The sequence below is a fragment of the Thamnophis sirtalis genome, unplaced genomic scaffold (assembly GCF_051295495.1).
Source record: "Thamnophis sirtalis isolate CommonGarterSnake01/CBP01778 unplaced genomic scaffold, rThaSir2_p1.2 scaffold_15, whole genome shotgun sequence".
Lineage (NCBI taxonomy): Eukaryota > Metazoa > Chordata > Lepidosauria > Squamata > Natricidae > Thamnophis > Thamnophis sirtalis.
In genome coordinates this window covers 38,305,058-38,317,180 of record NW_028261395.1, presented here as the reverse complement: position 1 = coordinate 38,317,180, position 12,123 = coordinate 38,305,058, and the positions used below count along the sequence as shown (strand labels likewise).

Below are 12,123 nucleotides of genomic sequence, written 5' to 3'. Positions count from 1 at the left end.
TCCCATGTTTTCCAACTTTTAATTTTTATTATGTACATAAACAATGTCATTTTTTTAATCCCTTTAGAAATAAACCAAATTTATCATTTCATTTCCATCTATTTTCTATAAGTAACGTGTCTCTTCAAATTAAGCTCTTTACATGATAAACATTTTACTTAATTAATTTGCACAATGAACAATATTAGTGTTGTTTACTCCCTTCTTAATTAGCTACGTACCATTGCTATGATTAACACATTTCATTTCATTTTACTAATCCCCTGTTCCTAGATCAGTGTTTCTCAACCTTGGCAACTTGAAGATGTCCGGACTTCAACTCCCAGAATTCCCCAGCCAGCGAATGCGAATGCTGGCTGGGGAATTCTGGGAGTTGAAGTCCGGACATCTTCCAAGTTGCCAAGGTTGAGAAACATTATCCTAGATATTCACACACACCCCTTTTTCTTCTTTTTATATGCATTATATCTTTTCTTCTGAATTTTTTCTATCGCTTTTCGATAGATTGTTTGGATGACCCAAGATTTTTCTTTTTCGCTTCCTATTATTTCTCTTTGTTGTTGTTTTTTTTGGGCTAATTGCCAAAATGAAAAACCAGTGGTTTTTGAAGAGGGTCTTCCCCCACAGGATGTTTTTGGAGACCCTTCCCCTCCCTTCTCCTTTCAAGCTGCTTCCGCTCTGGGCCGCCTCCCCGGATGGCAACTCTCCCAAGTGAGCCAGGCAGCTGTTCCCAAAATTAGGGAAGGAAAGGTCAGCCTCGCCATCACTGAGCTATTCTTGTCATCAACCCGCCCCGAGCGCGGCTCACGAGCTTCATTCCCCCCCCCCCCACTCCCCACTCTTGCTGCCGGCTTGATTCTCCCTGGGGTCCTGCCGGTACCCGGGCCCGTTTCTGCAAGGATGGAGAGACCACCACTCCGACTCGACCGGATTTTAGTCTTTTGAGAAAGAGGAAGTTTGAATGACGGGGGGAGAATAGCTCCCACGGCTAAAATGTGGAGGAAACGGCATCGGGCAAGTGCCAAGGATTACGTGATTGTTCACTTCTCCTCTTCCTCCTCTTCTTCGCTCTCAGGTAAGGCCAGGCAGATGGACTATCTCACACACACACACACATATACCGGGAGGGCTTGAGTCGTGTGCTGGGGGGTGAGTTTCTGTATCGGGCTCAGCAGAGCTGAAACCAGCTGCCGAGATTCGGTGGCATCGCGTCCTGCGTGGCTGGTTGGTGCTTTAACCGCCTTGGCAAGGATTTCATTCGCAGTCGGGGGGTGGGGGTGTGTGAATTCATTCGCAGTCTGACTGATCTTTATATTTTATGTTTATTTTTTCCTCTGGGTTTGGGGTAATAGGACGGCCTGGCACAGAATCACCTGGGGAGCACACTTGCAGCCCGGAACCAGAATTAAATCTCCCCATCCAGCACCCTCCCACCCATCCCCAAAGAATGCAGCTTGGCTTACTTGCTAAGAGTCGCTCGCTCCTGCTTTTTCTCCCCCCCAGGCAGCCTGTGATTTTTGGGGGGTGCCAAGTTAGATGCCGCCTCTCTGTGTTTTCTTCGCATCCCTTCCAAAAACGCCGCCCTGCAAAACGCTTTGTTGATTGCCTTTCGTTGACGTTGGTTTGGAGACGCTGCCCATCCAGGAATCTTCTTGGATTCCGCTGGCAGTGCCAAGTGTGCCCAAGGGACGGACTTTTGCTGAGTCACTTCGCGCCGTCGATTCGTCGGTGCTGGAGAAGGGCCGTTGTGCAAAACTTAGAAAAAAAACCTTGCTTTTTTTCCCCCCCGGCCTGGGACTTTGTCGGTGCACCAATTAACGCCACTCAAGGAAGGTGAAATTGCCAGACTAATCAGAATAATACATTTGCATGATGTTGGCATGAGTTTCCTTCTGATTTTGCCAGTTTCACCCACACGCCGGCTCTCTCCTGTTGAGGACTAGACGCATGTTTTAAAACCCGGAGGATTGTCAGTGAAGGGGGAGGGGGGGGCGCGATGTTGGAAGTGTGTCGTGAGGGAACTCGGCTGGCGTGCGTTAAGTTTAATCCGCGTCGCTTCGCGTTTTGCTCTGTGGGTATTAACAGCATCCCTCGATTGCGCTAAAGCGCTGTATAAAGTCACATTGCTTTCATTTTACCTCAGGGGACTCCGAAGAAGAAGAATTGGGCTTCCTGGAGGTGCCAGTTTCAGATGCCAAACAGCTGCCCGAGTTGGGGCCGATGCCCGAAGGGTTAAACCCTCAGCAGGTTTGTTTAGGGCCCACGGTGGGTAACCTTTTTGTCCTCGCACCCATAATGCAATGCGTGCACGACAAACACCCCCGCACCCTCCCCAGCGCATACGCGTGGGACACCCCCCTGCGCTCCCACGGGCATGCAAACCCCCCCCACACACACACCCATTTTTTGCTTCCAGGTTGGGGAAGGAGGCCTCCCAGGTCCAAAATGGGGGCACTGGGGCGGGGGAGAGCGCGAGCCCCCCTCCGCCCCGCCCCCCCGTGCTCCATTTTGGGCCTGGAAGGCCTCCCACACCAACCTGGAAGCTAAAACGGGGCGCGTGGCACTGCACGAGCCCCAAAATGCAATGTGGACGCTCCCTCGGCATGCAGACACGGGTCCCCCTCATGCCCCCCTCCCCCATGCATGCGCGACAGGGACCCAAAGACCAGCTGGCTGGTGGGAGGCGTGCACGCATGCGCGGTGGAGCGCCGGCTGGCGTGCCACAGAGGGGTCTCTGTGTGCCACCTGCGGGCCAAATGCCACAGTTTCACCATCCCGGGTTTAGGATGTCGAACCTGACATCTAAATTTGGTCGAACTGGGTTCTTTATTTGGGGTTTTGGGGCCCTCTTCCTGACAAGGGCCCCGTCCGCCGCAAACCAATCCTCCAGGGGACGTTTGAGGTTTTGAGGCAAACGCTACCGAGCTGGCGAATCGCCTCCTGTGGCGGGGAGTTCCACAAGCTGCCCCCCGTGGGCTTAATTCTGTGCCTCTCTTTTTTTTTTTTCCTCCCAGGTGATACGTCGTCACATCCTGGGCTCCATTGTGCAAAGCGAGAGGAGTTATGTGGACTCGCTGAGACGCATTTTACAGGTATTTTGTCTTTTTTTTCTTTTGACTTCTCGAGAGGAGATGCTCTCTGGGTGCCCCTTTGGCCAAGGGTGGGAAGCCACATCTCACATCTTCTGGTTGATTCCGGCTTTGTAATACGGGTAGTCCTCGACTTACGACCACAATGGACCCCAATATTTCTGTTCTTCAGTGAGACGTGGGTTGTGAGGTTCCCCCCCTTTTACGACCTTTCGTGCCGCAGTTATTAAACGAATCACCGCGTTTATTAAGTTAGTAACGTGGTTGTTAAGCGAATCTGACTTCCCCATTGACTTTGGTCGCAAAAGAGGATCACATGAACCCGGGACGCTGCAACCCGTCATAAACACGAGTCAGTTGCCAAGCATCAGAATTTTGATCATGTGACCATAAGCGGTTATATGTGCGGGAAAACAGTCATAAGTCTTTTTTTCAGTCCTGTTGTAAGTTGGAACAGTCACTATACGAATGGTGGTAAATCAAGGACTATCTGTACATCGATATCATCGTCTTTTAATGCCCCCATAATCCCTTGTGGGGTGGAGTCTGAGCAACTGAATGGAGATGAATGTTTACTGGCCAGATGCCCTCCCTGTTGCAAGTGCGGAGTTACATTCAGCAGCTATATTCTCATGGTGCCCAGAGAGAGAAATATCTGCCTCTCCCTAGGATCGAGCTCACAGCCTCCTGATTGTGAGGCGAGGGCTCCCCCTCTAGGCCACCACACCACTCTACCTGTACATCAATATGATAACCCAAAAGATGGATGAGTCATCAAAAGAGTGTCTCCTGTCCCCTTCCGAAACAGGATTATAGGAACCCCTTGATGGAGATGGAGCCCAAAGTCCTCAGTGCCAGGAAATGCCAAGTGGTCTTCTTCCGGGTCAAAGAGATCCTCCAGTGCCACTCCATGTTCCAAATCGCCTTGTCTTCACGGGTGGTTGAGTGGGACTCCATGGAGAAGATCGGTGACCTCTTCGTGGCCTCGGTGAGCAATTGATTAGACGTGGAACATGGAGGCCCGTCTCAAAGATGTGACTTCTCCGAACCTTCTAGGGGACTCTAGAAGTGAATCTTGGGGTCTCACTGTCCTCCATTTCTTCTCCAAAGTTCTCCAAGTCCATGGTCTTGGATGTGTACAGTGAATACGTCAACAACTTCACCAGTGCTATGTCCTTAATCAAGAAGGCCTGCATGACCAAACCAGCTTTCTTGGAGTTCCTCAAGGTAAGAAGAATGGGCATCACAAAGGCCCTGGACCCTGGGGCAAGACCCATCAAGGGGTTATTCTTAGTTTAGTGGCCATAGAGGTTTATCCATCAACCTGGTTTCTCCAGATAGATGATGGTTATGGTGTGGCCCGACAGCGGCCTGCAGAACTGGCAGCAGAGTCAGACAGTGAGGAGGTTGGGGAGGAACATGGGCCACTCCTGGGAGCTGAGGAACGCTCAGATGAGGGCTCTGCGTTGGAGGCAGAGAGGGAGCTAGACAGCAGCGAGGCAGAGGAACAGCTGGAGCCTGTTCCCAGTGTGCGCCTGCACAGAGCTGCCAGAAGGCAAGAACAACTAAAAAAACAGGGTCAACTTGGGAGTTAAGCCACACCTTGGAGATGATTGGCCCCTCCATAGGAAACAAAAGAGGAGCGAATGGGGAGGGGGCTTTCGCAGGAAACAATTTGTTCCTTCGGTCGGTCCAAGAGTGGAAATTTTGTTTGTGACTATAAGAGACTCTGTGCCAAGTTTTGCCTTGTCCTGCATTTGGAAACTAGTTATCTGGCAGCTCTCCAAACGAGATAAAGTTTGTGTGGATAAACATTCCTCGGAAAGACTGTTTGCTAAGCCTTGCTGGCTGCGAATGGAAGGAATTCACAGTCGTGTAAATAAAAGGGTTTTTTGCCAGGATCAAAACTCCACTTCTTGCTTGTTAAGGAAGCCATGGGCCAGAACAGGTGATCTCTTCATCTCTTAACTTATCTGAAGTATTCTGCTGTCCTTGAGGTTTCCGCTCTTGAGAAGGGAGATAGTTTCGATAGTTAGGAAAGCAACGACCGAAATGAAAGATAATTGGATTCGTTAACTAATCCATTCTGCGGCTAAATTGCATTTGAATATGAATGCGTTGTGAGGTTCTAATGGGGATAATGAAAAATTGTGTTTGCTTCCTGCCGTTGAGTTTAGAAGTGTAACAATTAATAATTTGGGTCTAATCCCCTGCTTCGTTCAATTGGAGTCGGGGTTTTTTTGGGGGGTAAACAATGGAGAAATATTGCAGAATTGGACGCAGCTGAAGAATTCCTGGATCCAAAACCCACTTCAGGTTACAGGTGTAGAGTAGAATGGTTTTTATTCCGGTGATGGAGAACCGGCGGCACGCAGAGCCATCTCTGCAGGTACGCAAGCCATTGGCCCCGCCCAGTCTCTTCGTTCATGCCGCGCACGCCTCCCGCCAGCCAACTGGTCTTTGGGTCTCTGCCACGCATGCGCGGGGGAGGGCGGGGCGCTCGTGTTGCATTTTGGGGCCTCACACGGCACCCCCATGCCCCATTTTGGCTTCCAGGTTGATGCAGGAGGCCACCTATGGAGGGGTGGGTCCCTGCTGCCATTGCTACTCATTCGGTGCCTGAAAAACTTTGCACTCGAATGCAAAAATTTCGCTCACACGAAAGCTAAATGCGCCCTCCTTGCGGGTGCGCATTTGCACATTAAACGGTCTGCGCATGTGCAAGCCATTAAAAAGGGGGTGGGGGAATTACATTTTTTTTCAATGAAGATTGTTCCGCGCATGTGCCGAACAGAAAACAGATGGTGCCGCCGAGGATAGAACCGGTACAGTGACGTATCCGCCGGAGTTACTACCTATACGGCTGAACCGTATCGTACCGGTAGAAACCCACCTCTGCTTCCAGGCCCAAAATGGGGCACGGGGAGCCTCACGCTGTGGGCCCCCCCTTCGCAACCCATTTTGGCCCTGCAAGGCCTCCTGCATCAACCTGGAAGTAAAAAATGGGGGAGGGGGCTGCATGCACGGGGGAGCTCCAGGGGGGGGATCACATGTGCATGCAGGGGCAGAAAAAATGGGGGTTCGCTTGCGCCTGCGTGGGGGCAGGTGCGCAGGGCGGGTGTTGCACACAAATTGCATTATGGGTGTGGTCGTGCAGAATGTGCTGTTGCGCACACTTTCGGCGTGCCGCGAGAAAAAGGTTGCCCATCACTGAATTATCCTGAATTCATTCAGTTGGCAAGATGGGGTTGTGGATGGTCGTAGAGCAGAATCGACGTTGAATAGGACGAGCCTTGCTGAGATGGGACCACGCCACGAAGGGCCCACCGATAACATTGGAGAAGGAAGAACAGTGGTTTTCACACCTCAACTGAGCCATTATAACTTCCTTTTTGCAGAAGAAACAGATGGCCAGCCTTGACCGTGTCACCCTCTACGGCTTGATGGTGAAACCCATTCAAAGGTTCCCCCAGTTTATTCTTCTACTCCAGGTACCCTTTTTGTTTTCTCGGGTTCTTGAATTAGGGAAGGACATCTAGATCTGTGACGACCCCGGGCACGGCACAGAGGCAACACAGTCAGCTGACTGTTCAAACTGCCCCTTTATTGCTCCAAATGTTACCCAAACACTCCCAAATTTCTGGCAAGACCCTGCTGTGGCCCACCGGCGACCAGTGGAACTGAGAGCAGAGTCGGGCAGTGAGGAAGTTGGGGAGGAACATGGGCCTGTCCTGGAGTCTGGGGAAGACTCAGACAAGGGCTCTGCATCGGAGACAGAGAGGGAGCCAGACAGCAGCGAGGCAGAGGAACAGTTGAAGCCTGTTCCCAGTGTGCACATGCCAGAAGACAAGAACAACTAAGAAAGCAGGGTCGTCTTGGGAGTAAAGCCACACCTTGGAGGTGATTGGCCCCTCCCATAAGAAACAAAAGAGGAGCGAAGGGGGAGGGGGCTTTTACAGGAAACTATCCGTTCCTTTGGTTGTTTCAAGAGTGGAAATTCTGTCTGTGACTATAAGAGACTCTGTGCCAAGTGTTGCCTTGCCCTGCGTTTGGAAGCCAGTTATTTGGCAGCTCTTCAAATGAGATAAGGTTTGTGTAGATAGATATTCCTTTGAAAGACTGTGTGCTAAGCCTTGCTGACTGTGAATGAAGGGAATTCACAGTCGTGTAAATAAAAGGGGTTTTGTCAGGACCAAGAGTTTGCTCCTTGCTTTCTAAGGAAGCCTGGGTCAGAACAGTCCCAGAGCAAAGTGATCACACACACAAACACACACCTCCAGCAGCCCCTGGCTGCAAGTAGTCCAGCACAATACTGTTAACACAACGGCTAAAAAACAAGAAATCCAGCAGGGCAAGGGAATAAGTAAATTAGTTCAGGAAGCAAAGGAACTAAGGCAATCAATTCAGGAAGCAAGAAATAAAGCAAGAAATCCAGTTAAATGTCCAATATCGGCAACGACCCACAATCCTCCATGAATTCAACATTTTGTTCCCGACAAATTCCCCTCCCCACAGCATCTCCTTAAGTCTCAGTCCCCAGGTGTGCCTTGTGGAAAGGGGCAGGGCGCCCTCCTCCTAGTAGTTGGGTCAGCCTGCACTGTTCCTGCCTTCTCTCCACTCTCCATGCTCGCGGATCAGGAGGGAGTGGTCCTTCCTTGTTCATCATCTGAGTTAAGTCTCTCGTATTTACCGCTTAGCCTCTCTTGGTCATTTTGCCCTTGTTCCTCCCTGCTTACAAGCCATCCCAATCCTGAAAGGCCCTGGCCTGACTCAGCCTACTCTTCCTCATATTCCTCCCAAATCAATGAAACCGTCCTCTCGATCGCTGTCTGCTCAGGCTCATCTTCCTTCGCAGATTCAGGCTACAATAGATTCAGGCTCCAATGGGGGGCATGACAAGATCCATGTTTCTCAACCGTTTGAAGATGGGTGGACTTCAACTCCTCAAATTCCCCAGCCCACTTGGGGTTGAAGTCCATCCATCTCCTAGTTTGTAAGGTTGGGAAACCTACAATCTAGGTCAGGGGTCACCAAGTGGTGATCCGTGGACCACTGGTGGTCCGTGAGAAAATGTTGGTGGTCTGCAGAAAAATTATTTGCATTCCTTATATTGCACTAAATCAGGGGTCCTCAAACTACGGCCTCTGAGCTGGATACGTGCAATGAACGCTTGTGTTGCTGCAGAGAGTCTCCCCCTTCGGGGTCTTTTTGTGCGAATTAGAGGGGGGCAGAAATTCCGACTTGGGGTCTGCTTCAGCCTCCTGGTGGGGGGCTTTGGACGAAGGCTGGAGGGAAGCACCACTGGTGGAGAAGAGCCGGAGGGCCTCGTTCCAGTGGGGCTGCATCATGGCCTGGAACTGGCTGACCATCTCAGCCCACTGAACCTCCAGGCGCCCGTCCCTGGCCTTGCACTCCCACAGGTCTTCCCTCTGCTTGGAAAGCCTATGCTCCTAGTCCTCAGTGAGGTGCTTCTGTTGAGCCTCCTTCTCGGCCAGATCCAATTTGAACTGAGCTGTTTTGCCAACTCTTTCTCCTTGGTGGCTGCTTAGCTCCAGCAACTGCTTCCTGTTGAGGCCCTAAGGAGCCCAGGCGGGCAGGCGAGGAGTAGCGAGTAGAGGCCGGCAAGGCGCCCCTCGACGTGAGTGGTATCACTTTGGCCACGCCTACCCAGTCACATGACCACCTAGCCACGCCCAGCCATCCGGTCATTAGGCAGGTCCTATTAGTGGTCCGCGGGATTTAAAATTATGAATTGGTCCTTGAGGTCTGAAAAGTTGGGGACCCTTGATCTGGGTTACGCCAAGTAGAGGGGAAAGGTTGGCTTGGCATGTTGAGGAAACATCTGGGGTGGGCCTGAGGATGGAACTCAGATGTCCCTCAATTGACTGGTCTGCTTCCAAACTTTGCTCTCTCTTCTCTCCAACCAGGATATGCTGAAGAACACCCCAAAAGGACACGCTGACCGGTTGTCCCTCCAGCTCGCCCTAACCGAACTGGAGACCTTGGCTGAGAAGCTGAACGACCAGAAGAGGTTGGCCGACCAGGTGGCTGAGATCCAGCAGCTAACCAAGAGCGTCAGCGACCGCAGCCATCTCCATAAGGTGCGTGACCCTCAGCAGGATGCCCAGCCCCAGCGGCCAGTTCCAATTTCCTTCTGGATGTCTTCGGTTGACAACTTCTAGCTTCCAAGTATGGTTGTCACCTGGACATCTTCCGGAAACTTGCTTTGCTTTTGGTTGGCTCTGTGAGGGTCCCCTTTGGTTCCTGGAACTATTTTAGGGTTCATCTAAAATGAAAATAAATAAAAGGTTTTGAAGCTGGTCAATATACTGTATGTATGTATTGTATATATCTCTCTCTCATTATCTCTTTCTATCTGTCTCCCTCTTTCTCTGTCTCTCTCACTCTCTATCTGTCTGTCTGTCTATCTCTGTCTATCTCTCATTATCTCTATCTATCTCTATCTACCTAGCAATCTCTCTCTCTGTCTATCTGTCTGTCTGTGTCTCTGTCTCTCATTATATCTATATCTGTCTGTCTGTCTCAGTCTCTCTCTCTCTCATTCTATCTATCTATCATTATCCATCCACCCATCCATCCATCATCATCTCTCTCTATCATCTGTCTGTCTGTCATTATCCATCCATCCATCATATCTATCTATCTATCTATCTATCTATCTATCTATCTATCTATCTATCTATCTATCTATCTATCTATCTTCTAATCTATCTATATCTGTCTCTCTCTGTCTCTGTCTCTCATTATATATATATATATATATATATATATATATATATATATATATATATATATATATATATATATAATTATCCATCCACCCATCCATCATCATCTCTCTCTCGCTATCATCTGTCTGTCTGCCTGCCTGTCTGTCATTATCCATCCATCCATCCATCCATCCATCATATCTATCTCTCTAACTAGCTATCTAGCTATCATCTATCTATCTATCTATCTATCTCTATCTATCTATCTATCTATCTATCTATCTCTGTCTATCTCTCTCTCTGTCTCTCTGTCTCTCTCAATCTCTATCTATCATCTATCTATCTATCTATCTATCTATCTCTGTCTATCTCTCTCTCTGTCTCTCTCAGTCTCTCTCAATCTCTATCTATCATCTATCTATCTATCTATCTATCTATCTATCTATCTATCTATCTATCTATCTATCTATCTATCTATCTATCTATCTATCTAACACAACCTCTGAATTCTCCCCACTGAGCTGATCCATTTCACATATTACACAACAAAGCAGATTTTCCCAAACCTGCTTCTGATCCAAACCGTTAATACATCCTTAATTTGCTTACTCCGAGCAAAGCAATCCTTTCATTAAAAAATAAAATCAATTTATTTGGTAGCGTTCTGTGACTTGGCCTTTAGTTCTTCAACAAATAATGATTAAATCCGCCATGTTCATGAACAATATCAGAAGTACGGTTCCCTATTTTTTCCCCTCTTTTTTTCTGTTTGCTTTTTCCTCCAGGGAAAATAGCCTTTAAAAAGCAAGATATTTTTTTCCCCCACCCGGGTCGCTTTCCAATAAGGCCAAGGTTCTGTTCTGCTTTGTAATTTTATTTTATGTTTTGCTTTGTTTTCCCTTCCCCCAGTTGTTAAATTCGGGGCAACGGCAGCTCTTATTCTGCGAGACCCTGACGGAGACTGTTTATGGCGACCGAGGTCAACTTATTAAATCCAAGGAACGCAAGGTGTTTCTTTTGAATGACGTGTTAGTCTGCGCCAACATCAACTTCAAGTGAGTCAAGTCGGTCGGAGTTGTGTGTCACAGGGGAGGTTGTGATCCAGCGGATGTCGGAACGGAAACAGAAATTTAAAATGCAAAGGGGTTTTGGTGCCCTTCCTTGGTATTCTCAGGACATATCTAGAATAATAGAGTTGGGAGGGACCTGGGAGGTCTTCTAGTCCAACCCCTCTGCTTAGGCAGGAAACCTTACACCACTCCAGACAAATGGTTATCCAACCTCTTCTTAAAGACTTCCAGTGTTGCGGCATTCACAACTTCTGGAGGCAACTTCTGTTCCACTGATTCATTGTTCTAACTGTCAGGAAATTTCTCCTTAGTTTTAGGTTGCTTCCCTCCTGGATTAGTTTCCATCCATTGCTCCTTGTCTTGCCTTTAGGTGCTTTGGAGAATAGCTTGACTCCCTCTTCTCTGTGGAAGCCCCTAAGATATTGGAAGACTGCTATCATGTCTCCCCTAGTCCTTCTTTTCATTAAACTAGACATACCCAGTTCCTGCAACCGTTCTTCATATGTTTTAGCCTCCAGTCCCCTAATCACCTTTCTTGCCCTTATTTTGGCCTCTGGAAACAGGTCTTAATTTCCTGCCTTGCTTAGAATTATTGGCAGACTGTGAGAGTTATTTCTTGCTCAAATTCGGAGGTTTTATGCCAGGGCTTTCCAACCTTAGCAACTTCTTTTAAGACTCAGGGACTTCAACTCCCAGAATTCCTGTTCGTGGCTGGGGAATTCTGGGAGTTGAAGTTCCCAACAGTGGTGGGATTCAAAAAAATTGACTACTAGTTCTGTGGGTGTAGCTTGTTGGGCATGACATGGTTTGTTGGGCATGACAGGGGAAGGATACTGTAAAATCCCCATTCCCTCCCCACTCCATGGGAAGGATACTGCAAAATCCCCATTCCCTGCCCACTCCAGGGGAAGGATACTGCAGAATCCCCATTCCCTCCCCACTCCAGGGGAAGGATACTGCAAAATCTCCATTCCCTCCCCACTCCAGGGGAAGGATACTGTAAAATCCCCATTCCCTCCCCACTCCAGGGGAAGGATACTGCAAAATCCCCATTCCCTCCCCACTCCATGGGAAGGATACTGCAAAATCCCCATTCCCTCCCCACTCCAGGGGAAGGATACTGCAGAATCCCCATTCCCTCCCCACTCCAGGGGAAGGATACTGCAGAATCCCCATTCCCTCCCCACTCCAGGGGAAGGATACTGTAAAATCTCCATTCCCTCCCCACTACAG

General features: G+C 49.1%; 1 protein-coding gene across 6 annotated transcripts in view; it reads left to right on the top strand.

Annotated features, from left to right (window-relative positions):
* ARHGEF10L (Rho guanine nucleotide exchange factor 10 like) overlaps nt 1-12,123 on the top strand; it is a 96,904-nt gene that overhangs the window by 46,398 nt on the left and 38,383 nt on the right. For all 6 annotated transcript variants that reach the window (XM_087702305.1, XM_087702308.1, XM_087702303.1 and 3 more), the window contains 7 exons: nt 2,144-2,247; nt 3,015-3,092; nt 3,898-4,077; nt 4,200-4,316; nt 6,488-6,580; nt 9,017-9,190; nt 10,730-10,875. In XM_087702305.1, coding sequence (XP_087558431.1) covers nt 2,144-2,247; nt 3,015-3,092; nt 3,898-4,077; nt 4,200-4,316; nt 6,488-6,580; nt 9,017-9,190; nt 10,730-10,875 — 892 coding nt within the window. The remainder of the gene's footprint in view (nt 1-2,143; nt 2,248-3,014; nt 3,093-3,897; nt 4,078-4,199; nt 4,317-6,487; nt 6,581-9,016; nt 9,191-10,729; nt 10,876-12,123) is intronic.